Source organism: Taeniopygia guttata, chromosome 28 (genome assembly GCF_048771995.1).
Source record: "Taeniopygia guttata chromosome 28, bTaeGut7.mat, whole genome shotgun sequence".
Classification (NCBI taxonomy): Eukaryota; Metazoa; Chordata; class Aves; order Passeriformes; family Estrildidae; genus Taeniopygia; species Taeniopygia guttata.
In genome coordinates, this window is record NC_133053.1 from 3,557,454 (window position 1) to 3,582,827 (window position 25,374).

A 25,374-nucleotide genomic window follows, 5' to 3' on the forward strand; every position below is an offset into this window, starting at 1 on the left:
TGGCGTGGCTTTCGCCTCCCGGCAGAGGCAGGAGGCTGCAGCGTGCTGGCTCGGATTTATGGCATAAAAGACTTTTTCATAAAAACACTTTCTTGTTCCTCACGGAGGCGAACATGCCCCTTGCATCACACGATCTAAATGTGTCTGTCTAATGCAGGTACAAAATAGCAGCCTGAAATCCACTTCTTGGAGAGATCAAGGATAGTGGGATTCATCCCCAATCAGCTTGAAATCCCTTGAAACAATTAAAGCTCAGCCTGGTGACTCATAACCATCAAAGGCTTTTGATGAGTGTAAACCTTAAATAAAATCAGCGTTTAGAAAACACTTCGTTTAGGTGATGAAATCCCCCCAAGACAAAGTGCTGAAAGCAGTGTGGGAGCCACCAAAAAAAAAAAAAAAAAAACAAAAAAAAAAAAAACAAAAAAAAACAAACACCCACAAAACACCACCCCAACAACGAAAAACCCCAGCTGCAAAACGCTTATTTTGATGTGAACAGCCTAAATGTGAGGTGTCCCAGGGCTGTATCCCCCAGAGAAACCCGAAATCCCCAATCTGCCCAGGCGTGGGGCCAGAGCCTCCTTAAGAGGCGGCGGTGTGGGGTGACGAGCCGCTTCCAATTGCGAGGCAGCAGCACATGACATAAGATGCGCCAGATCTGCCTCCTGGGCGCTAGTTTAAAAATAAAGGATATTACACGTCGGTGCGGAGCGGCTGCGGAGGGGAGGCTGCGGGACCAGAGATGCGCGGTGAGGCTGGAGGGATCCGGGGAGCTGCGAGCCGAGCTTTTGGGACAGCATTTGGGGCAAAAGGAGCGTAGAATTGAAACCGTTTGCTCGTGGTGCTGTTTGGGGAGCTGTGGGTGTCTGGTTCTGCTGCGGGGTTTTGCAATGCCCGCTGTCAGAATTTCCTGTTATTTGGTGCAAATGCAGCAGGCTCGCGTTGTGCCTCTTCGGGGTTGCCTCGCTCACGTCAGTGGAGCTGCTTTGCTGTGACGTGTGGCTGTATTTTAAATTTTCCAACCTGTTTTCGCAGGGACAGTGCTGTGTGAGTCAGACGCCAGGATGGCACTTGCAGAACCAGTCTCCGTGGCTTATTGCAATTCGGCTCTTCTAGGGAGCTGTGAGGTGCCGCGGGAAGATGTGCTGCTCAACTCTTCACCCAGGTTGGTCTAATTTAGGAATTTATTTAGGATTTATTTGTCTATTTAGGATTTTATTTACCTCGTTGTGACCTGTATATATAGTTTGTATTTTATTATGCTTACTTTGGTTAATTAAAATGATTTTGGAAGAGCCCTGCCTCTGCAGGGAACAGTTCATGTGCAGTACCTACACTGATCTCAGACTCTTGCTGGTAAGAGGCTGCTTATATTTACAGACTAAAGAGCAGAATAGGGTCTATATCTCACCACAGCAGAATGGCATCTAGCTGACTAAAACCTCTTTACCTAAATTTTTTGGAGCTGCATTGAACTACATGTGGTAAGGGGAGAAAAAGATTACTTGATTGACTGTGAGGGAAGTAGCTGGGGCTTTTCTGCTCATGTTACTGGGTCATTAGCATGCTTTGATCATAAAAGCTGGTGGAGAAATGGTGCAGAACTATTGCAACTGAGGATTAATTTGTGCTGGAAAATGTTCTCAATAATGAGGAAGGAGTACGGAGATGGGAACTTCTCATAATCCCCTTGGGGGAAATAAAGAAATTATTTACTCAGCCCTGGTTGCTGGCTTGCAGACGAGTTCAGAGAAGCAGTTCTGCTCTGGAACAGGGCATTTGATCAGCCATGCCAGATCTTCCCTGGGCCTTAAACCTCCTCATATGCCCAAAGCAGTCATAGTTGTGTGTTCCCTAGAAATTTAGAATAAATGTAGATTAGAGGGGAGATTTCCCCTTTACCCTGAAATTCACACAGTGCCTGTGCTGGTTGTCTTCTCTCTGGCCTGCTAGAAAGGAAATAAAAGGTGGGACTTGGAAATAAAGGAAATAAAAGGTGGGAGCCCTGCCTGGCTTGTGCTGAGGAGTTTGTGTGGGCCCAGAGGAGCTCTCACCCGTGTGCAGTGTGACTCTGATGGGCAGAGTCAGGGCTCCTTTCTGCCTCAGAGCTGCCCCTACAGTGTTGGGGTTATTGTGATGTCAGGGTCCTTCTGGAAGAGCCTGGGGTTGGAGCTGCAGCTTTGCTGCTGAGAAGGGAAAACACCGGCCTGGAGAAACAACACCTGAGTGACGGGCTGAGACAAAGGGCCTGGTAGGGCAGGGCAGGATGGAAAGTTTGGGTCTCTGCAGTGTAACCTTAAATCAGCTAAACTCAGACATCCAAGGTCCTGGCAGGGCATTGCCCAGGGCAGGGAACAAAGCAGCAGCGGTCTGCTTGGAGGGTGCGATTCCCAAATCTCACTGGGTCTGGCTTTCAGCTCCTGCCCTCAAGTGGGACGTGAGCCTTGATTATCCCTTACCCTCCTCATTAGGGCTGTGAGAAGGTCCAGCTTGGACAGGGATGGAGTAAGAACAGTGCTGCAAGCAGGCAAGTGGTGCTTCACCAGCTCCTGCAGGGCTGAAAGTGAAAGGACAGCTTGGCTGGGAGGAGTAAGCACACGGGGATGAGCCTGTTCCTGTTTCTTCCCAAGCATCTGGTGGGAGCCCTGGTTTTAATAGGAATACCTAAGAACAAGATTTCCTGTTAAATCAATTTCCTGCTCTTTTGCAGGAAATCTCTGTGGGTTCCCCATGAGGTGACTCCAGAGTGTCCCCAGGGCCTCCCCTGTTGCTGGACTCACATATTGCAAACAGGAGATGAGTTCCAGATCCAAGTGTCCCTTCCTGCCCCCCTTCTCCTCCTCCTCCCAGCTGCAGACTCTTTGTTTCAGGCACCTGGAGCAGCCTTTAGGCATTAAATGATGGCTGTTTTTAGGATGATGTTTATGCATTCTTCTGCAGCTTGTCTGCATTGAAACTGCAATTAGGACAACACTCGTTTTCAACACCAGCACAGGCAGAGCTTGCACACTTGGAGGGAGCTGTTCCACTGCTGGGGCCATGCAGGGCAGTGAATTAATAAAGTCACCTGCAGAACATCAGGAATCACTCTGACATCCAAGGACTGAGGGACATTAAGGGATGGAGCAAACCTGCCTGTGGCAGGCAGCCCTCAGTGTTCTCACCCAGGGATAATTCCTTTTGCCTTGCAGAACTGCTGAGCCACACAACAGTGAGCCAGGGGAACATTCCAAGATGGAGAGATGTCAGGTGAACTCACTTGGTCCCAAAGGTGAGTGGATGGAAGTTTGGGGACTCTGGGGTGCCTGAAATGATTAATGCAATGAGAGAGGGATTTGTCAAGCCATGACAATGGAAGAAGCTGCTCAGGTTGCAGGATGGGTTGTGCAGAAGTGTCTGGAGCTCAAGGCTTTAAAGCACAGCTGTGCTTCAGGGGTTAAACAGGCAATGTTTAAACCCACCAGATGAGCCTGGTGCTCATCTGCCAGGTACCAGTGTCCTGCTTTCAGTCCTCCTTAAAAAGTAAAAAAACCTTAAAACTAGCAGAGTATAAGATGCAGGAAACCTTCACCTTACCAGTACAAGAGCCTTAGGGCAGCAGAGCAGGTTAGAGGAGATGTAAGGAAATGTTTAACACGATTTGAAAGTGCTCTAAAGGCTTCTAGTCTAAAATACTGCGGGTCACATGGTGAAATTGCCATGAAGAAAGAGTCAAAAAAGGGGTGTGGGAGGTGTTGTAACAACGTTTGCTTTTGTATGCTGGAGACTTGTATTCGTATTGCTGTTAGCATTAGGAAATTTGTAAATCTAAGATGCTGAACACTTTCTTTCATAGCAGTCTCCTCCTCTCCTGGCTCCAGTGTGTGGACAACACGTTGTGATGGAGAGGTCAGGCTGAGGATGGAAGAACAGGGCCCTGGCAGCGAGGCCCCAAAGACTGTGCACCAGCTCTTGCAGGAAAGTGTCAACAAATACAGTGACTATTACGCCCTTGCATCCAAAAAAGATGGCCAGTGGATAAAGCTGACTTATAAGATGTATTATGATGAGTGCTGGAAAGCAGCCAAAAGCTTTCTGAAGGTAAGAGTTTGTTGAGTTCTCTTTGTGCATATTCACAGAATCCTAAAAACAGAATGGTTTGGGTGAGAAGGGATCTTAAAGCCCATCCAGTGCCACCCCTGCCATGGCAGGGACATCTCCCACTGTCCCAGGGTGCTCCAAGCCTTGTCCAGTCTGCCCTTGGGCACTGCCAGGGATCCAGGGGCAGCCACAGCTGCTCTGGGCACCCTGCCCACCCTCACAGCCAAGAATTCCTTCCCAATATCTGATGTAAATCTCTCTTCTTTTAATTTAAAACTGTTCTCCCTCTTCCTACCACTGTATCAAAATAAAACAAAGGAAGCACTGTGTCAAAACAAAACAAAGTCAAGTTTAATGATCATTTAAGTGCTGGAATGGCTGCAGTCAAGTCTCTCAAATCTGCAAATTCCCTGCATGCAGATGAATCTTACAGTGACAGGGAAGTACCTGAACATGCTATGGACACCTTGGTATTTCATTTTTTGGACAGTTGCTTCCACATTTAACCAAGAAAAAAGGCACGTAAAGAAACATTTAAAGTGAGGTGTTTGAGGTGTATGGCAAACCTGGACACTGCCCCTCCAGAGGCTTGGAAAGGTTCATATTTCTAAAAAAACAAAAGGGATGGTTACAAACCAGACTTCAGTGTCCCACGTGGCCCAGCTTTTGTTTGTGCTGCTGGGATTAGGAGACTTGGAGACAGAAACCAACACCACCTGTTTTTATTGTTGGGATCAAGTCTTCTCTCTTCAAGTTAAGGCCAGCCTGGTTTTACTCCTGTGGTGGGATCTTCCACTCTGGGACAAAACCCGAGTCTGGCTGAGGGAGTTAAAGACTGGGACTCCAAGAATTGGAATTTCATAGCCAAGTGTGACTGCCACTGGAGCTTGTTGCTCTGGCCATTATTGATACCTGACATTCTAAGCTTGTGCCAAATGTCCCAGGAGGTGCTGTCTGACTTCAGCTCTACCTCCTCATTCCCAGCCCAAGGGGAGCTGGTAACTCCTGGATTGCAGGTTTATATTCCTGTTAGTGAATTCCAGTGAGCCTGTCTTCCCAAGGGCAGACCTCAGCAAATCCCTGTTTTCCTGCCCACTTATGGTGGGACAGTGATGTGAAACTTTCACTGGTTCCATCCTGGCTCCTGGGGAGTTTTCCAGTGGGAATTACCCTGTGTAAAAACACGAACTCTTCCCTCAGTGCTGTGCTCACAGCAGAGATCTGCAGATGAGCCCTGAGCTCTGTCCAAAGTGTTGGAATCTGTGGAATTGATGATTGTAGAAAGTCTCTGTCTGTCAGCCCCGCTGCCAAAGCAGAAGCCATAATTGGTCTGTGCTGGTTTCAAGGTTGTTTATTCTGTTTATCTCTAACATGTTCTGCTGCCCTGCCGCAGCTCTGTCCTGCAGGGCAGCGTGTGGGGCTCTGCCCTCAGTGGGATGGTACAAACATTAAATACCACAAACTACCTGTGCTGGATTTACAATAACGTGCCAATATCTGTCACCTACGTTGGACAGTGTGTCCCCAGCCTGAACCAACAGAAAAATGCCAACACCACAGTGAAACATGGAGGGCATGAAGAAGGAGAAAAAGGACAAGACACACCCAATTTCCCCCATCTTGTCCCCTTTGAACCCCTAATCTAGAATCCTAAAATTTTACTTTTGCACCCGTGCCACACTTAATTATTACTAATATCAAACATTCAGAGCTTGTAATTCATCCTGTAAGATTGTAAACTCTTTTCCATGGACAGAGATCACAGACAGTGTCTGTGGGGGCTCTGTCCAGGGGGGTTCCTGACCCTCTGCCAGGGTCCCAGACCTTCTGGCTGCCCTGGGCTCCCACACAAAGGAGAAGGCAGGCTGCTGTAATGCCATCTCTTGTTTACAGCTGGGGCTGGAGCGTTTCCATGGAGTGGGCATCCTGGGATTTAATTCTGCTGAGTGGTTCATTGCTGACATTGGAGCTATCCTTGCAGGGTAAGACTCTTGTTTCTTGCCATGCATTTTGCTTTGGCAGGCAGAGAGTGGCTGCAGTATTCACATGAGAAGCAGGTTTTAATTAAAACCCCAGTAAAACAAAGAACACCCCAAACCAAATTGCTTAGATTTGGATTTAATGAAGGTAGATAGGAGCTGAACTATTTCATAATGAGTTAATGAGACAAAAATTAAATACTTATTTTTTTTTTAGCCAGCTGTTTCTCTTAAATTAAGACCAGTAGGTTAATCCAAATGCATTCTTACACAGTGATTAAGGAAATGCCAGAGAATGGCTGGATTGTGATATCTGCCTTCCACATGAGATATTTTGGTCCTTTGCACTACTCTTGACATTTCCCATGCCCCAGAACAGAATATTTCCTCTTGGAATTAAGCTCTCCCCTCTTTGTTGTCATTTTATGGGATATTGTTCCTAAAGTTTTTTCTCTGAAATTGTCTGAATTTTGCCAGCAATTCTGCTTGTCTTCTAACTCTGTTTTGCTTTTCTGTTCTGTTTTTTCCCTTTTCCAGGGGACTTGCTGTTGGGATCTACACTACAAACTCTCCTGAGGCCTGTCATTATGTAGCAGAGAACTGCAGTGCCAACATTATAGTGGTGGAAAACCATAAACAGCTGCAAAAAATCTTAGAAGTAATTACATTTTTTTAAATGGCTGGGGGTTACAGCAACCTGTTGACAGATGTGGGAGGGTAAAATGCTGTGGGAGGGCATTACCTGAGGGGAGTGCTGGGTTTGAGAGCAGAGGTGAATTCCTTGGTGTGCTCCCTGCTCCAGCCAGGTGAGCTGTCACTGACCCTGTGTCTCACAAGAGGTTAAGTGGTGCTTTCACTTCTTAAAAGCCTTGGGCTTAAAATAGAAGCCAAAATGAACAACTGAGCATCCTCTAGGTTGTCTGGCACCATCCCAGCTCAAATTATGACTGTTCCTAGTGAGGCAAACCCATTCTTTCAGGAGCACAGATGGGATTTTCTTGGCTTTACATAAAGTGGCAAATATGAGGAGCATGTTAAGTGGGGTTACAGAGGTCTGAAAGGGACAAGCAGCATTTACTCCTTCTTATAAATCTCCCTTCTTAACACAGATTGAACACAGACTACCTCATCTGAAGGGCATTGTCCAGTATAGGGAGGAGATCAAAGAGAAGAGACCAAATCTGTACTCGGTGAGTCCTGGGCTTCTTCACAGCTTTTAAGTGCTGGTTGTGTTCAGCTGATGGCTGCCAGTACCTGTCACCTGCCCTGGGGCCTTGATCATCTGCTGGGTGACATCCCTGTCCATGGCAGGGCCTTGGGATGAGTTGGTCTTTAAGGTCCCTTCCAAACCAAACCAGCCTGGGGTGCTGTGGGTGTGATCCCCTGAGCTCGTGTTGGCTGTGGTGGGCAGGAGGCGTCTGCTGTTGTGCAACCAGGATAATCCCTGTTGTAGGGAGGCTGCTGACCTTTGCCAGACACCTTGGACACCACAGTTACTCCAGGGAGTTGCTACAGAGCTGTAAAGCTGCTGGGGGTGGGTCTGTCTCCTTTCTGCTTCTCCCCGTGTCAGCCAGAAAACAGTGTGGGGTGACAGTGTGGGTTTACCGCTGCTTCCAGAGGTCTGGACAGGGAGGACAGCTTCCTTCTCTTGGTGTGTGGCAGAGTTGAATTTTTCCTGTGGGTGATACCTTACAAAGGGACTGAGCTGTTCCGTTCTCTGCAGTGGAGGGAGTTCATGGAGCTGGGCAGGGACGTGCCGGACTCGCGGCTCCACGAGATCATCGCGTCCCAGAAACCCAACCAGTGCTGCACCCTCATCTACACCTCGGGCACCACGGGGCAGCCCAAGGGCGTCATGCTCAGCCACGACAACGTGAGTGCCCAGTGCCACCCAGGGGTGCTGAGGGAGAGCATCCTGAGCGGGGAGGGACCCTCAGGGATCAAATCCAGCCCCTGTCCCTGCCCAGACCCCCCAACACCCCCACCCCGAGCAGCCCTGAGAGCGCTGTCCAAACGCTCCTGCAGCTCTGGCAGCCTCGGGGCCGGGACCATTCCCTGGGGAGCCTGGGCAGTGCCAGCACCCTCGGGGGGAAGAACCTTTCCCTGAGCTCCATGCCAAGGCCTGGCACAGCTCCAGCCCTTGCTGGGCTCCAGGAGCTGTCCCAGAGCAGAGCTCAGCCCCTGCCCCTCTGCCTCCCCTCGGGAGGAGCTGCAGCCCCCGAGGAGCCTCCCCTCATCTCCTGTGCTCCAGCTAAACGAGCCAAGTGCTGCTGTTGAGACCCCAGGTGCTGTAGCTGTGTTGTGCCTGGTGTGTTCTGTGCTGTCCCTGCTCTGAACCCCTGTGGGTTCCTGTTGCAGCTGACGTGGACGGCGGCGGCGGCGGCGCGCTTCATCATGCTGAGCGATGCCCACGACAAGCAGGAGGAGGTGGTCAGCTACCTGCCCCTCAGCCACATTGCTGCACAAATGTGTGATATTTGGGCAGCCATGACCCTTGGAGTGCAAGTTTACTTTGCCCAACCAGATGCACTGAAGGTAAAAAAATAAGATAATAAACTTAACACCCATCCACCTGCTTGAGCTGGGGTGGGTGTTGAAACAAGGCTGTGTTATCTTGTGGTTCTGTCAGCTTTCCTGAGTTTATTTTGCCCTTTGTCCAACTGCCCCTGTTGGTTTGACTGGAGCCTGACCTTCACCTTTTGGCTCAGTCTCAAACTGGGAGAAGCTGACCCAGCGCTTCAGAACTGGGATCTGCTGAGTTCTTACCTGACACCTGGTGCCGCATCAAGAGCTGGTTGAGCAACAGCCTTGTGTTTGCTCTGCCCACGTTGCACCATGGCCCCAGCCAAACCTGAGTCCTGAGTAAAGGATTCTTGTGTCAGTGCTGGCACTGAAAGCAGTGACCCTTGCTCCCTTCCCAATTCCCACTGGAATGCCTCAGGGGTTCCCTTCTCTTGGTAGTGCTGCAAAAAACAAACAGTTCCTCAAAACTGATGGCAGACACTCAAGTTTTTGCTAGTGACCAGTACTGACCTGAAGTCTGCAGCGAATCACTTCTAAGAACTGCATTAAATCCTGTTTCTCTCAGGGCAGCTTGGTGGAGACCCTGAAAGAAGTGAGGCCAACTGCTTTTTTGGGAGTTCCTCGTGTCTGGGAAAAAATGGAAGAGAAAATGAAATCTGTGGGCATGAAAGCCTCAGCGCTCCGAAGGAAAGTGGCAACGTGGGCCAAGGGAGTGGGGCTGCAGACCAACCTGAAGAGGATGAATGGGTAATTATGAGCTACATTTCAGGGATCCTGATGAATTCTAGGAGAACTTTCATGTCAGATCAGGGATTTTATTCCATCCAGGTGTTATATTCCATCCAGGATTATATCTCATGTGACAGACCAGTGATGCTTGGGCCCGAGGGGGAGCAGCAAGGGCTGGAGGGGGAAAAGAATCCATTATTTTATTGAATGAACTGAAGCAGGATGAGGATGAAGGAGGAAGGGGGAGGAGTTGTAAGCTGCCCTTTCTGGCGCAGGTGCTCCGAGGTGCCGGTGAATTTCCGCCTGGCCCAGCAGTTGGTGTACAGGAAGGTGCGCAAGGCCATTGGGCTGGACCGCTGCACCAAGTGCTACACGGGGGCTGCTCCCATCGCCAGAGAGACCCTGGAATTCTTTCTGAGCCTGAACATTCCTGTGCTGGAGCTCTACGGGATGAGTGAGAGCTCTGGGCCTCACACCGCCTCCCTACCTCACGCCTTCAAGCTTGGCAGGTGAGCACCTCCCTGGGTTCTGCCTCTGGCACATCCCTCCTGCTGCTGCAGCTCATCCCCAGAGCCTTGCTGCCACTAAAAGGTCACTGGGGAGCCACATCACAGGTGGAGAGATCAGCAGCAGCAGGGGTGTGTGAATTTACCTTGGCTGGGTTCTGTAGGAGCTGGGGAAGAAGGGAGGGGCTGGTGGGATGAAGGAAGAATTGGTAACTCCAACCTACTCTTCACTTTAATGGCAAATGACTAAAGGGTGCAGGGTGTCTTTGAACAGCTCGTTCAGTCTGCACAGTGAAAGTTTGCTGCCAAGGACATAAATCTGTTCATTCAAAGCTCAGGTGTTGAGCACAATGAGTGCAAACCAGCAGGTGTATGAGCACTGATCTCTGCAATAACAACTCCTTCTGCAGCTGCCCTTACATGAGCAGATGCCTTTGAAGCTTTGCTGGAGCTTTGTGCTAAAAAGCTTCTGGGCTTTGTTCAAACCCTTCAGCTTGAGAGGTGCTGCTGTGACTTCTGCTTGAATTCAGTTTAAAATTAATTAATCCTTGCTCTGTGCTCTGTTTCAGCTGTGGGAAGGAGCTGATAGGCTGCCACACCCTGATCCACAAACCAGACAAGGATGGCATTGGGGAGATCTGCTTCTCAGGAAGGCACATCTTCATGGGCTACCTGAACATGGAGGACAAAACCAAAGAAGCCATCGACGAGGATGGCTGGCTTCACTCAGGGGACCAGGGCAAGCACGACAAGGATGGATTCCTCTTCATCACAGGCAGAATTAAAGGTAACACATCCCCTGGCTGTCTTGATGTTGTGCAGCACTATGGAATCAGTGAGTTGTTGGTGTTGGGAAAGACCTCATGGAGCCCAGCTGTTCCCTCAGCACTGCCAAGGCCACCACTGAGCCATGTCCCCTTTTAAATCCCTCCAGGGACGGTGACTCCACCACTGCCCTGGGCAGCCTGTTCAATGTTGAACAGTGAAGAGAATGTTCCCAATATCCAACTTAAACCTCCTCTGGTACCAGGGACGCACTGCTGGTTGTGTGGTTGTGACTTGCACAGAAGAATATTTAAATCCTTCTCCTCCTGGAGTTTTCACTTGAATGTGGCTGCAGGGTGTCCTCCCCTGTGGTGGGAGGAGAGGGGCGGCCTCTGGAGCCAGGGTGTGTTTGCAGAGTGAGGGAGAAGCCCTCTGATTCCAGCACCAGTGCAGTTAGTGCTTTGTGGGCTTGTTTTCCCAGCAGCTCCCCCGGTTTCAGGAGCTTTGCTGGGTGACCTCTGAGGAAAACAGCAGCTTAACACTGTTGTGCAAGTGCCTGGTGGCCATGTGGCTCTTGGGACAGACATTGAGCAACCCCAGACAAAGCCAACGTCACTGAAGCCTTCAGCCCTCCAGAGAGAGAGGTGCTCATGTGAGGGCAGCTCTAAGGAACAGAAGATTGAGCAGGGGAGCTCCCCTCTGCTCTGCAGCACACAGAACCTCCTTTCACTTCAATTTCTGACAATTTGGGTGCCAACTTAGGAGCCTTAGAGGCCCAGGGGTCTGTGCCAAGGGCTCATTTGCACTGCCAGGCTGCAAACACCCCTGGAGCACCGAGGCAGCTTTGGCTGGCTCTGTGTGAGCAGCTCCTGCTCCTCCCTCCAGCCCTGCTGCAGTCATGGGATCAGCACTGGGGCTGGAAAAGCCCTTGAACATCATTGACTACAGCACCCCCAAGGCCACCACTGAACCACATTCCCAGGTGCCACATCCCCACGTTTTTCAGCATTTTTGGGATGGTCACCCTGTGACTTTCCCAGTTGTGTGCTGCCTTCTCCATCTCTGCTGGCACAGGCTCACTGTTCCATCCAGCAGACACAAAGGAGCAGTTGAGTTGTTGCAGACTGTGGGAAGGGGAGAAGCTCCAAGCATTAATCAGGATTTGATTGTTTTCCAGAGCTCATCATCACTGCAGGAGGTGAGAACATTCCTCCTGTTCCAATTGAGGATGCTGTCAAGAATGCTGTTCCCATCATCAGCAACGCCATGTTGGTTGGAGACAAAGCCAAATTCCTTTCTATGCTCCTGACACTAAAGGTAATGGAAAACAGGATGGGGATCCACCACCTGTGCTGCTGAATCTCAGTAATTCTGGGGAGGAAGAGTTGTTACACATTTTTAATGCCTTGTGGAGGCAGGAGCCCAGAGCACGATTGGCTGCAGCTGAGCTGCAAAGAGCAGCTGAAAGCACAGAGTTGTCACTTGCTGAGACCATCAGGCCCTGCTGTTGTTCAGGGCAGATTTTTCTGTGGCACAGAGGACAGGAAAAAACAGAAGGAAAGTCCCAAAAGTGAGGCTGGAAAAGAAAACTCTTCTGCTCTCCTCACCTGATTCAGTCTCTCCCCGAGCAGTCTGGGAGGTAAATGCTGTCAGGGATTTCTCTGTCAGACTCTGGCTTTAAACTGCACCAGGACACATGGGTGGTGGCCTGTGCTGACTGTCAGAGTGGGAATTGCTCCCTGGGGCAGTAAATTGTGCTCCAGAAAAGGTCTGGAAAACAGTGATTGACTTTGGAGAGCACAGGAGGAGTTGGGCAGATGAGCTCTGTACCCTGCTGGCTCCTGAGCAGGCAGAGACCTGAGGGGGTTTATTTGTGATGTGTCCCAGGTTTCCATTGGCAGCCAGGGGTTGGAAGGGGGCAGGAAAGGGGCCTGAGGGGCAGGTGGGGTTGGAGGGGGAAGGGAAGGGACCCCAGGGCTGGAGGCTCCTTGGTGCAGAGGCCCTCAGGTGCTCAGCAATGCTCAGGTACCTCCTGTGGCCTGGCCTGCAGTGCGTTGTGGATGAAGAAACGGGTGAGCCCCGAGATGACCTCGCTCCAGAAGCTCTGGAATTCTGCCAGAAGCTGGGCAGCAAGGCCACCAAGGCCTCAGAAATCATCAGCAGCAAAGACAAGGCCATCTATGCTGCCATCCAGAAAGGGATCTCTGCTGTCAATGAGGGAGCCGTGTCCAATGCCCAGAAAATCCAGAAGTGGGTCCTGCTGGAGAAGGACTTCTCCCTCTTTGGTGGGGAGCTTGGTGAGTGGTGGGGCTGTCTGTGCCCCTTCCCTGCTACTGAACATAACACAGCCATGACCCCCAGTGCACAGAACTGCCCCCTGCCTTTCCTCTCTGTGCCTTTTCCATGTGGCAGTTTGGGGTGGGATGAACTGGGCTGAATTCCCACTTCTGCCCAGCAGCACTGAGTGGAGCAGAACTTAACCCTTGTGCTGTGGTGCCTCTTGCAGCGTTATGGAACATCCACAGGGATCATCAGCCCAGCCCCTGGCCCTGCAGACACCCCAAAAACCCACCCTGAGCACCCCTGAGAGCTCCTGCAGCTCTGGCAGCCTCGGGGCCAGGACCATTCCCCGGGGAGCCTGGGCAGTGCCAGCACCCTCTGGTTGCTGCTGTGATGCTTCGGCTCACAGAGGAAGGGAGGAAAATCTTATTAAACCCAAAGAGAAATTCAGAGCAGGTCCCTGCTCCCGTGTTCTGCCTCTCCCCTCCTGCCCTCTGGGTGCCCCCAGTGACCCTGTGCTGCTTCCCCACAGGCCCCACCTTGAAGCTCAAGAGGCCGGTGGTGGCTCAGAAGTACCAGGACCAAATCGCTCAGTTTTACACGGACATCGAAACCCCCTCGGGGGAGCCCTCAGCGCGGACACAGAGCCTGCACTGACACCGCCCCGAGGACACTCCCAGCTGCCCAGGAAGGATTCCCTGGATCCTGCTGAAATAAAGGAGCTCAGCCTTCAGGCAGCCCCTCGGCGTTGCATTGTTGTCCGTGCCCGGCCCTGCAGTGTGGTGAGCGTGGTCCTGCCCATGTTCTCCCGTGTCTCGTGTCCCTTGCTGAGATATCCCAAATATCTCAACTTTGTATTTTTTATTTCCATTTTTATAAGGGCGATACAATGTTTACCTTAAATCCACATGATGTGTTACGTTCTAACCAAAGTTTTCTTTTCCTGACATGAATGTAAAACAGGAGCTGCAAATCAGGAGCTGCCCTTTTTCTGCTAAGGGAGAAAGGCAGATTTCATTTTCCAGCAGTGTCCTCACTCCCTGCTGCACGTTCCCCTGCATGCTGATGGCATCCATAGAATTTTAAATCTCCTTCCCCACAAACTATTCCTGTCTGAGATGACAAATGCTGTGTGACTACACACAGCACTGGAGGTGGAACCTCACATGAACTGGGCTTGTCTGTGCAATATTTTGAGTTTGTTTTACCTTTTTTGAGTTATAATGAAGCCATAAATTGTATTGTTGAAGTCGTATCCGTGGCTGGTATTCTGAGAAGTGATTTACTCCAGGGATTATTTATAAGGCTGTGTACAATGTGTGAAATCTGTCTGTGTTTTACAATCCAGGAATGTTGTAGTGTCTGAAATGGGGAGCGCCGGAGTGGAGGGTGGGTGGGCTGGGGCTCTGTAGCTGTGCTTGAGGAGAGGAGATGGCGCTGGGAGCCCAGCCTGGTTCTCCTGAGGGTCTGTGATCATCCCCCAGAGCTCTGAAGGTCTGACTGGAGGCCACAGACTCCCCACCCGCAGCCAGGAGCTCCTGGCGCTCTCTGCTGAGGGGCTCTGCAGGGGCTGATGAGGCTGTCCAGTCCCAGCAGGATTGTCTGTGAAAGGCTCATGGCACACCCGAAATCCTCACCTGGACAGGGCCGAGCTCTGGCTCCCAGTTCCATTCCCACGGAAAGGAGGAGCACTGGGAGGAGCTGGGGGCAGCTCAGTGCTGGTGTCACAGCAGGGCGGGCTCAGGGTGGGTTAAACCCAGAACTGTCTCTGCTTTGGGTCAGTGAAACTCCACTGCCCTGTGGAAGGGTGGGAATGCACTATGGAACTGCAGCTGCCCCCGTGTGTGCTGAGCTGGCTGGAACTGCTGTGTCCAAGTGAAATAAACTCTGCTTGTGTCTCTTGACTCTTCTCGCTCCTTCCTGGGGTGCAGCAGGCCCGGGGCTGGGGGGGGATTGCCTCGGGCAGGGAGAGCTGAGCTGTGCCTGGGCCGTGTCCGGGGCTGGAGCTGCTCCTGGGCAGCCACAGAGCCGGAAACTCCCTCGGGAAGGGATGGACAGTGCCAGGACAGTGCCCAGAGCCCGACACTCCCTCAGGAAGGGATGGACAGTGCCAGGGCCGTGCCCGGAGCCGGACACTCCCTTGGGAAGGGATGGACAGTGCCAGGGCCGTGCCCGGAGCCGGACACTCCCTCGGGAAGGGATGGACAGTGCCAGGACAGTGCCAGGGCCATGCCCGGAGCCAGACACTCCCTCGGGAAGGGATGGACAGTGCCAGGGCCGTGCCCGTGCCAGGCCTCTGTCCTTGTGTGTCCCCTCAAACCCCACGGGAGCTGCCCCAGGCAAAGCCCTGCTCCAAGGGCAGGGATCCCTCACCTGAGCAGACAAAGCTCTGATGGATCTGATGGATCAAGGGACATTGGAGCCACCCCGTGCTTCAAACAATTCCCTTTTCCTTGGCTTTTCCTGTCCCAAGCCCAATGGTGTTACCTGTGCCACGGGGGGAGGTTTAGGGAAAGCCACAGTGCCATTCCTGGAGAAACAACACAAGAACCAAAAAACACTTCCAAGTCTTACTTTTCCATCTTACTTTATTTCACTTTTTCTAGAAAATTCCTCCATAGTTCCACAAATTTAACAAAAAGTTTAAAATTCAGGACAAACAATCCTGTAACGTATTACAAACATGAGTTTTTTTGTGTTTTTAATCTTGCAGTTAGTCTTGGCTCAGCTGCATTTCTTCCAGCTGAGTGAAGAACTTTTCTCCCAACACAACTTTTAAAATCCTCAGGTGCTGAGGTATTTAATACCTCGGCTCTAGGCAGAAATACAATTAAAAATTCTCTAGAAGTTGAAGTACTTACATTTTTCTTTAGGAGTGCAAACTCATCTTGTCAGTTTTTGATGGCTATTCCGCGCCCCAGGAAAGCAACACCCATTTGGGTCCTTGGAGCACTGATTAACCAGTCCCAGGTGCACCGGGGGTGTCACAGCGTCACCAGAGCCCCGGGCCGGCAGGGAGGAGCCTCAGCCAGCAGAGCCGCTCCAGCACATCCCCAATGGAAAACTGGAGCTGGAGCCGCTCTGGGCTCTGCTCGCGGAGAGGCCCCTCCTGAGGGACCTTTCAACCTCTCTCACCATCACACACGGCCCAAGATCTGACCCAAAAACCGCTTCTGGATTGTTGCATCAATTGCTTGGCTCGTTCTGATGCTCCCGCCGCACCCCTGGATCCCACAGGTGGCAGAGTCATTGCACTTCCATGGATCCAGCCTGACCTCAGCCAGCCCCGCTCCCTCCGTGGCCCCAAGCCCGGCTTTGCTGCCGGGGCCTTCCTCTCCTCTCCTCATTCAACTTTTCTAAGAGTAATGTCAGTAACCGAAGCCTCGAGGCTTCACCCACGGCAGGCCAGGAGCCAGGGAAACGCTCCCGACCCTCCGATCCCCCGGCCGAGGATGGAGCAGCCGATCCTGATCCTGCCTCCACCACGATTCCAACTCAGCAACTCGGGAGGCCCCGGGGCTGCCCAGACCTGTCTGTGCCAGAGCACCACCACCAAGGACACGGAAAAGTAACAGAGTCCTGTCCATTTTCCTTGGAAAAACCATTATGGCTACAAGTCAATTTGGGATTCTTTTTTTTTTTTCTTCCTTTTTTTAACAACGCAAGCTACTACACATCCTTGAGGACCTGAAGCAATGCCCGCAGCAGCACTGCCCCCTCCTTCCTAGAGTACAATAATCCATCCATGCTCTCAAGAGTGACACAAGAACAAACACTTTATCCACAAAAACCTGTACACGGCATGTTCAGAACAGTGTTCAGCCAGCCTAGAGGGAATCTACACAGGGAACTGCAATGGGACACAAGATGAGGCCCAAATGTGACCATTCTTTGTTTGCAGTCACCCCTCCTGTGCTCCCCAACGCTACCACATACCCCAAAAAACATCAACTCTGTAGAACAACTAAGTACTTGCAAAAACCTTTTAGTAACAAATCAGCATGTGCACACAATGGAGAGGAACTATTGCTGGGGAACAATCCTACCTCGGGTTTTCAGGGGGATTATAAACAGTCTAAAAAAATCCATGTGTAAAATACTTCTTATAAAAACCAAACAAAATCCCTATCAATGCTCAGCAGAATGACCAACGAAGTCACTTCCAGGACAGGACGATGCCATGGCGGGCTCAGGAACAGCCTCCCACGGGTGTGCTGGGACAGGCTGGGAGCTGTGACCACGGGCACGAGGGGGGTGGCACCTCCAGTCCCTTGAGGGGCAGCTCTGGAGCTGGGACAGTCTGGAAGTGCTGGGACCGGAGCTGTGGGAGGGGTGGGCAGCAAAGACCTCGGGAGAGCCTCGGGACAGTGTCACCAGCCCCACCCCAGGGTGCCCAGGGTGGGCACAGAGCTGCCTCCCCCTGGCACGGCCCCGCAGAGACACGAGGAGCTCACATACCCACCCACGGGCTGTGACCTCGTGTGGGTGTCCTGCTGCCACCTCCCCCTCTGCTCCCTGCCCTCCACCTTCTCTGGCCTTCCCATCCAGCCCTGGCATCGTCCAGCAAGAAAGAAAACAGCTGAGATCACTGGCGTGACAGGGTTTGCACCCGGCATGAGCTTGAACTTCCATATATATATATATATATATATATATACATACACACACACATATATATATATATATATATATACACACACACACTCACACAACACATGAAAGGTGGTACAAGGACAAAATTAATGGGAATCGGGTCAACATGACCCAACTCAAACAAGCTTATCATCATATTGCCACTTCAGTTGATTAGTTGCAACATTTCCATGATAAAGAAAGGGGGAACCCAAAACAAGGGACAGCAAACCGGGAGCGGTGCAACCCTCCCTGAGCAGAGGGGCTCCCCAGCACCGCTGCTCCCACGCTGCCTGTGCCCCACGGACATTTGGCAAATGCTTCCCACAGCCCTTGGAAAAACGAGCAATTCCTGGGAAAATACTGAATTTAGGGACCAGGAGTGTAACACAGCTTGGAGGGAGGCACAGGGATTTCCCCATGCCCGCCTGGACAACACTTGGAGGTCAACACTAGTTTAACTAGAAATCCAGGGAAGGGGCTGCATTAGTGTTTCTGTTTCTGCCTTTTCCTGCACAGGCAGCAGGGTGGGAGAGGGAGGAGGGACCAAAGCCGACTCCACTCTGTGTTTTATATCAGCATCTCCCAGGCGTGTCCAAAGATTTAAGTTCTCCCTTGTTTTGGTTTTCCCAAAGTACAGCCACTACTATAGGGGCCACTGTAAGGAGATTCCTCTTTGAGAACACAGAACAAAACCAATCACATGTTTTGGCAAAGTTATCAAACACTGACAAATGGAAAGACGACGGGTGAGCCCCTTCTGGAGCATGGGATGCCTGGAGGTTGCTGTCCAGCTTCCTTACACTACAAATTGTCCACAAGAGGCATTGAACAAACGAGTCAAATCTTATTAAGCGCCTTCCCCTGCCAGAGCCATAAAAAACAACAGAAAAACACACCCTTAAGATCATAAGACCCAACTAGGCCCTTCTTATACATACAGTACATACATATATATAATATATATATATAAAATATACAGCTTACAGTTTTGGAGTCCTATTACAGTTAAAGCAGACTGAAAGGAGTGGGACTTTGTTTAGGAGCTCAGATCAACAAACGAGACATCTCCAAACCCCAGCAGGAGACAGCAGGTTCCAGAGGCCTCCTCACCAAGCACAGAGTGTCACTGCAGGGAGCTGAGGGTCCTGTCCCCACTGGGAGCCAGGTCACCAAACCAGTGGGTGATCCCAGCTGGAATGCAGCTGGAATGCAGCCCCTCTCCTCTGCAGCAGACCAGCAGGAGCCCGGGGAGCCTCCTGTGTCCCCAGCCAGCCCAGTCAAAGCCGATGTCACCCACACGGCACGGGGCAGAGCGGGAGGGCTCCGCTTCTGGAGCTCTCCACAGGCTGGTCCCGAGCTCCGGGGGAAGGAACAGCATCCACGCTTCTTCAGAGCTCAGAGATGCCTGGAAAATGTGCTCTTGAAACACAGTTGCTCGAAGGGAAACCGAAAAGGTCGCGCTGTGCAGCCTAAGTGCAGCACGCCTGCTCTGCTGGGGCCTGGCCCACAAAGCCGGGCACAGACTCAGCAAGGCGGGCGCTGGTTTGAAGCCTACAAGAAAAGTGCAGCTGGCTGAGCGTTCCTAGAGCATGGCTGTTCTCTAAGGCAGTGCTTCTTCGGGTGAGGCAGGAGGATAAGAAGGCCTAGTTCTGTGGGGTGGTTTCCTGGTGCCAGCGGAGGGGATCTCTGGGTGAAGAGCAGAGCCAGCTTGCCAGGCCCAGCGTCATGTGGCCACGGCCTCCAGGTAGCTCTGCAGCTTGCGGACGGTCGTCTCATCCAGGGAGAAGAGGTCAAAGTCAAAGGTTGTGTTGGTGACGTTGAAATGCCCGGTTTCCTCAATGAGATTCACGATCTGGAGACAGGGGGATGGACGTAAGTACAGCACAGAGGGTACAGAGCCCATCCAGGCTTTCCCACCCCTTGGAGGGGCTCACAACAGGAAGGGAATCCTCTCCCCAAAAAAGCAAACCAGCTCCCCCTGCCTGCCTGACTAGCTCAGTCTGGACAGTGATGTGGGCATGTTTACTTTTAATCATAAAATAACAGAATATCCTGAGCTGGGAGGGACCCTCAGGGATCATCAGCCCAGCCCCTGTCCCTGCCCAGACCCCCCAACAGCCCCACCCTGAGCAGCCCTGAGAGCGCTGTCCAAACGCTCCTGCAGCTCTGGCAGCCTCGGGGCCAGGACCATTCCCTGGGGAGCCTGGGCAGTGCCAGCACCCTCAGGGGGAAGAACCTTTCCCTGAGCTCCATGCCAAGGCCTGGCACAGCTCCAGCCCTTGCTGGGCTCCAGGAGCTGTCCCAGAGCAGAGCTCAGCCCCTGCCCCTCTGCCTCCCCTCGGGAGGAGCTGGCAGTCAGACCAAGCTGCCAGTCAGACCAGGAGATCCCAACTTTGGGATTGCAGGGGGATGATACCCACAGAACACTCCTGTACCATTTCCAACAAAAACATTGCATGCACAGCTGATTTTCTTTTTTACCCCGTATTTTTGCTTTCAAAGCAAAGCAGAACCTCTGTGGAAGGGCCTGGCTGAGCCCCTGGACACCCAGACCCCCGGGGACAGCAGGGACAGCAGGGACAAGGTGGGTACCTGCTGGAGCACGTTGCGCTCCCGTAGTGCCATGAGCCGCCTGTGGAGCTCCACCAGCTCATCTGTGTAGGCCTGCAAAACAAACAGGGACACGTTCCAAAGCTGCCAAAGGGACCTCCCCAGTGAGGATCAGAAGAACTTGAGGCCCTTTCAGACATTCCCAAGTTTTCTCTACTTTTTTACTGCCTCCCCCTCCTTCTCAAGTACTGGGGCACCAAGGATTTCCTTTAAATACAAGTGCTCTGAAGGCCTTTTATTCTTCATTTAATGACACCCACACCAAGCTCCAAGAACTGGGCAGAAGCCTTAAGGACCTCAGTGAGGTGAAGTTCACCTTGGTGACCCTCAGTGTGAGCTCCTCATCAGTGCCTTCTCCTAATTAACTCTAAATTATCTGAAAACATTATGTGCATCAGTGACCAAAACTCCAGCAATCTACTGAACAATGATCTGCATCTAGGTAAGGAAAAATTCTTGGGAGTGCACTGTACTCCCAGGTAGATTTACCTAAACCACAACAGGAAATGAAGGATTATTCACAGGCTCAACATGCTGATTGCACTTAGGTAAGAGTGGTTTGGTTTTTTTCTTAATTTTAGGTTTTTTAGGCAGCCAGCAACAGGTCTGTATCAGCAAAACTGATTCACAGAATGGACACTGCTCTGCCCTCCCTGGAGGCAAGGAAGGAGGGAATTTCATTGAACAAACAAAGGCTCCAACTACACCTGCAGAGCATCAAATAATCTTTAATTTATAAGATCAAAGCCAGATGAAACTGCCTTTTAATGAAGTGCCCCAGCACTGCAGCAGTGACCAGGCCATTGGTTCAGACAAAGGGCAAACAAATGCAACAATTTCAGCATTTTGCCTATGAACACCACCTGGGGCTCTAGCTATTAAATGTACACAATTTCTGCAGTGTCACTCTCCAAAATCTGTCCTTTCAACATCTGGTTTTTGTTCAACTCAAGTTTTTACCCTGCTGAGACAGAACAATGAACAGGCTGAGCTGATTCAGGTGGTTTTGTGCACAGTGAGGCCCAACCATCCTGTGATGCTCAGCTCCTTAATCACAGAATCCTGGGATGGTTTGGGTTGGGAGGGACATTAAAACCCACCCAGTGCCACCCCTGCCACGGCAGGGACACCTTCCACTGTCCCAGGCTGCTCCAAGCCCTGTCCAGCCTGGCCTTGGGCACTGCCAGGGATCCAGGGGCAGCCCCAGCTGCTCTGGGCACCCTGTGCCAGGGCCTGCCCACCCTGCCAGGAACAATTCCTGCCCAACATCCCATCCAGCCCTGCCCTCTGGCAGTGGGAGCCCTTCCTGTGTCCTGGCACTCCAGGCCCTCATGAAAGATCCCCCTCCACAGGACACACCTTGTCATACGTTCCCTTCTTCAGGATCTTCTCTGGCTTGTTACAAGACTCTGGGCTTTTCCTTCCAGATGCCTGAGGGGAAAAAAACCCAACAACAGGACCAAAATTAGCTGAGGAAACACGGGGGTGTCACACCAGAGTGCTGGAAAGGGAGGAATCACCTGCCAGCTGAGGGCAGAACAGGGCAAATCTGGTGCAAGTAAGAATTTGCAAGGCAGGGAGCAGGGGGGTGGGAAGCAGAGCTGTGGCAAGGTGGGATCTCATACCTTGTTGTTGGCTGGGGGCAGCTTCTGCCCAGGAGGCGGCTCCCGGGCGGGCGGGCACGAGTCAGCGCTGTTGTCACTGTCACTGTCACTGAGGCTCAGTCTGAAAAACCACCAGCACAGAATGAGCATCACCAGCAGCAGCAAACTCATCATCAGCTGCCAGCTGAGCCACACAGAGCTGAGTGAAACTCTCTTCTTTATCACAGACTACTGCACTGGCTGGGAGAATGGGTCGCTGGAGATTCCAAGAATCCCATTTTTTCCCAGCTGTTGTCACCTTGCAGTCCCAGAGCAGGGAGCTTTAGGTGACACATTGCAGGCAGCAGTTCAACTCTGCCATACACAAATCCCCTAGAACAACTAAGCACCACTTCATTTCACAAACAGCAGCTGTTCAGAAATTCCTCCCAGTGTTACAGAGCACCTGCACGAGATGCTCACTGACACCTGCACAGGCAAAAAAATGCATTTTGTGTTCCTGCTGGTGTAACCTCTAAGATCTCCTATTTGTTTTCCTTCTACTTTGGCCCTATAGATATGGCAGGTATCCTGCCTGCAGTGAACTAAACTGGTTATCTTCTAAAGGGATAAAATACCTACAAAAATACCCTTCAAAGTCCCTCCATTATTGTTTCCTTGATGATGACAAGTGCAATAATGGGTATTTGTTTGTTTTGGTAACCACCACCAGCATTTCCAATGTGCAGCTGCTCTCTGGGCCAAGCATTTGGGTTCAAATATTCACTGAGACTCCAGGTTTGGGCAGTAACAGCATTTCCTGAGGAAAGAAGGTGAAGTTCAACTCTTTCCAGAGTCTGGAGCAGGAAATAACTCTCACTGAGTCCAGAGGAGTGGAGCAGCCAACACAGGGAGGGCAGAGAGTGACTCCTGAGCCCTGTCAGCCCCAGGCAGCTGAGCACACACTCTGCCTGCCCCCACAGAGCCCTAATCTCTGCAGATCAAAGGTGTCACACTCCAGCAGCTCTGCAGAGCTCTGAGGGTCACAATTAGGTGACTGAAGGGGCTCAGTCACTGACACCTGACAGCTCAGCACCTCCTCTCTTTGTGCTCTTCAGCCAACCCTGCTGTCACCACCTCTGTGCCCCCACCCTGTGCTGAGTGTCCCCACACATCTGCCCTTCCTTCCCTCCCACACAGAGCCCCGGCCCTTTGATTCCTCCCTCCAAATGGAGAGCACCCTCAAATGCCAAATGCAGAGGGTGAAGAGCCCCCAGAGGCCCCTGCTCTGGATTTGTTACCACCTGGAATCCCGGCTGACGGGGTTTGCTTTGACTGCTGCCTCCTCTCCTGAGGAGCTGTCGTCATCATCCGACTCCTCCGACTGCAGATCCTCCACCATGGAGCGCAGCGGGCCTGGGGCAGGGGAGGAGAGAATTCAGCACCAGGACACACCAGCACAACCCCACCCAGCCAAACCCAACACCTCCTGACTCCCAGCCAGGTGGGACTGCGAAAGGACACCCTGTGGCAGGCTCGGAGCTAAAGCAGAGCTGACAAACTTTACCTCCCCTCCCAAAGCCTCCCCCTCCCTTCCCACGAGAACAAAAGGACATTTTTCATGCCTGTGGGGCTGATTTAAATGTCACAGGAGACAGGAGCAGTACAGCATTTGCTGCACTTGGAACATTTACTGTTGCCAGTTTCCCTCTCTGGGTTATCAGTGGAGGGATCTGAGAAAGGAGCTGTTACATACTGGCAAAGTGATGAATGGCACATTTATAATTTTTAATAAAACATAGATGAGATTGGAGGAGAACTGTTCTGGTGATTCTACAGATCAGGCAGCAGCGAGACATTTATAAACTGAGGCAGAAATCAAAGCCAAAAGGGAAAGAACCAAATCCAGAGGGATTCCCTACTCATAAATTAGCTGCCAAGAGAAGAAAAATACTTGTTCATGATGTTATAACATTATTGCCTTTTCTTGCTGAAGCATCACAACTCCAACACATGGCTGCATGCAAGAAACTGTATTATTATAGTGCTGGAAAAGCACATTTGATTCTCCTGAGCCTTTTAAGGTCACACAAGGAAGATTTTAACAAACTGTTCTTGCAACACACCTTGACTGTGGTTCTGAGATGGCTCGAAATCAGAATCAGAGCTGGAGTCGGAGCTGGAGCTGGAGTTGGAAGGGCTGGACTGGACAGACTTAACCCCCCATAAAAGGGAAAGAAAAGAAAAAGAATCTTAATCTTTCTAATCCAGAAAACAGAGCACAAATCACTGTGAGACAGGAGCATCTGAGCACTCTACAGCATCACCCATCACTGAATACAGTTCTTGGGGTTACAGAAAAAACAAACTATCAGGTGAAAAAAATCAACATTTATGGAAGTCTGGCAGGATGTAGCTCAGCACTCCTGGGAGCAACATCAAGGACTCACATCAAACCCCCTTCAACACCATGAGGTTCAAACCCCCCCAAATGATGATAGGGAGCATCTGAAAAACATTTAAATGAAAACCTCTACTTTGAAGTGTGACAGATGACCAGCACAGAACCCAAAACTACCCAAACCCTCTTAAAAAGTGTATGTTTTGTACCCACCAAGGTTCCCTGGAACCTCAGACTGATCACTGACCATGGCACCACAGAGTCAAGGAGTGGTTTGGTGGGAAAGGACCTTAAAGATGATTTAATTCAAACCACTGTCCCAGGCTGCTCCAAGCCCTGTCCAGCCTGGCCTTGGGCACTGCCAGGGATCCAGGGGCAGCCACAGCTGCTCTGGGCACCCTGTGCCAGGGCCTGCCCACCCTGCCAGGGAACAATTCCTGCCCAATCTCCCATCCAGCCCTGCCCTCTGGCAGTGGGAGCCATTCCCTGTGTCCTGTACCTCCATCCCTTACAAACAGTTTATCTTTCCTGCAGGCTCCTTCAGGCACTGGAAGGCCACAATAGGGTCACCCCAACACTTCTCCAATGAACAATCCCAGTTCTCTACCCCTTTCCTCACAGATATGGAGGAAACTAGCCCACGTGACTCCAAAATTAATTCTAAATCATTATTATATCCTAAACCCACCTGTTTCTACACAATTTGAGTGATCCACTGTACTGGATCCACTTAAATGTGAAAATATAACAGAGACCAACTCAACCCTTGTGACCCCAAACTGGCAGAAATAAGAGGAGTATCCTGTGCAGTAAGAGTGAGTGAAGAGTAAACGGACTGGTAACAGCAGCATCCGGGAAGGAAATTAGGGTAAGACTGGGAAATTTTAATCGTAAACCCGGTACTGAGCAGCAATCACCTGCAATACCCTCGGGAACCACCAGAGGGCAGAAGAGGCCGCAGCAACTCCCTCTTCCCCCAAGCAGCTCCTAAAATCCCCTTAAAATGGGATTTTTTGGTACTCAGGCAGGTTCTAGTTCAAAGATTCTCAAAGCACTGTAGTATCTTGCCTTTTAAAAAGTAATTCCCTGGAAATCAGCTTCAGTTTCACTGTTTTGTTTAGAGGAATCCACTTACTACTCCTGATGCTGAAGAGTCACACATACCCACTGACACAGGAAGGGCTAATATTCTAAAAACCTTGAGACAGGGAAGAAGAGGCACAATTCCTGCCCTGGTCCTGCTGGCCACACTGTCAACCAAGTATTGGCAAGAGTTTCAT

General features: G+C 51.2%; 2 protein-coding genes across 2 annotated transcripts in view; one reads left to right on the forward strand and one right to left on the reverse strand.

The window, feature by feature from the left end:
* The first annotated feature begins 635 nt into the window (after nt 1-635).
* ACSBG2 (acyl-CoA synthetase bubblegum family member 2) lies at nt 636-14,769 on the forward strand. Its single transcript, XM_030256894.4, is given in 16 exon segments — nt 636-705; nt 708-752; nt 1,039-1,168; nt 3,195-3,274; nt 3,839-4,083; nt 5,977-6,065; nt 6,600-6,720; nt 7,172-7,252; nt 7,786-7,935; nt 8,421-8,597; nt 9,151-9,332; nt 9,590-9,823; nt 10,390-10,607; nt 11,763-11,902; nt 12,636-12,882; nt 13,398-14,769. Coding segments are annotated over 16 exon segments (2,319 nt in total). The 5' UTR covers nt 636-650; the 3' UTR covers nt 13,523-14,769.
* A 666-nt stretch (nt 14,770-15,435) lies between these two features.
* The window catches only part of MLLT1 (MLLT1 super elongation complex subunit), a 31,295-nt gene continuing 21,356 nt past the window's right edge, over nt 15,436-25,374 (reverse strand). The window contains exons 7-12 of the mRNA XM_030256637.4: nt 23,820-23,907; nt 22,998-23,109; nt 21,736-21,835; nt 21,470-21,541; nt 20,093-20,164; nt 15,436-19,352 (exon numbers count right to left, since the gene is read on the reverse strand). Of these exons, the coding sequence (XP_030112497.1) occupies nt 19,224-19,352; nt 20,093-20,164; nt 21,470-21,541; nt 21,736-21,835; nt 22,998-23,109; nt 23,820-23,907 (573 nt within the window). The 3' untranslated portion in view covers nt 15,436-19,223. The remainder of the gene's footprint in view (nt 19,353-20,092; nt 20,165-21,469; nt 21,542-21,735; nt 21,836-22,997; nt 23,110-23,819; nt 23,908-25,374) is intronic.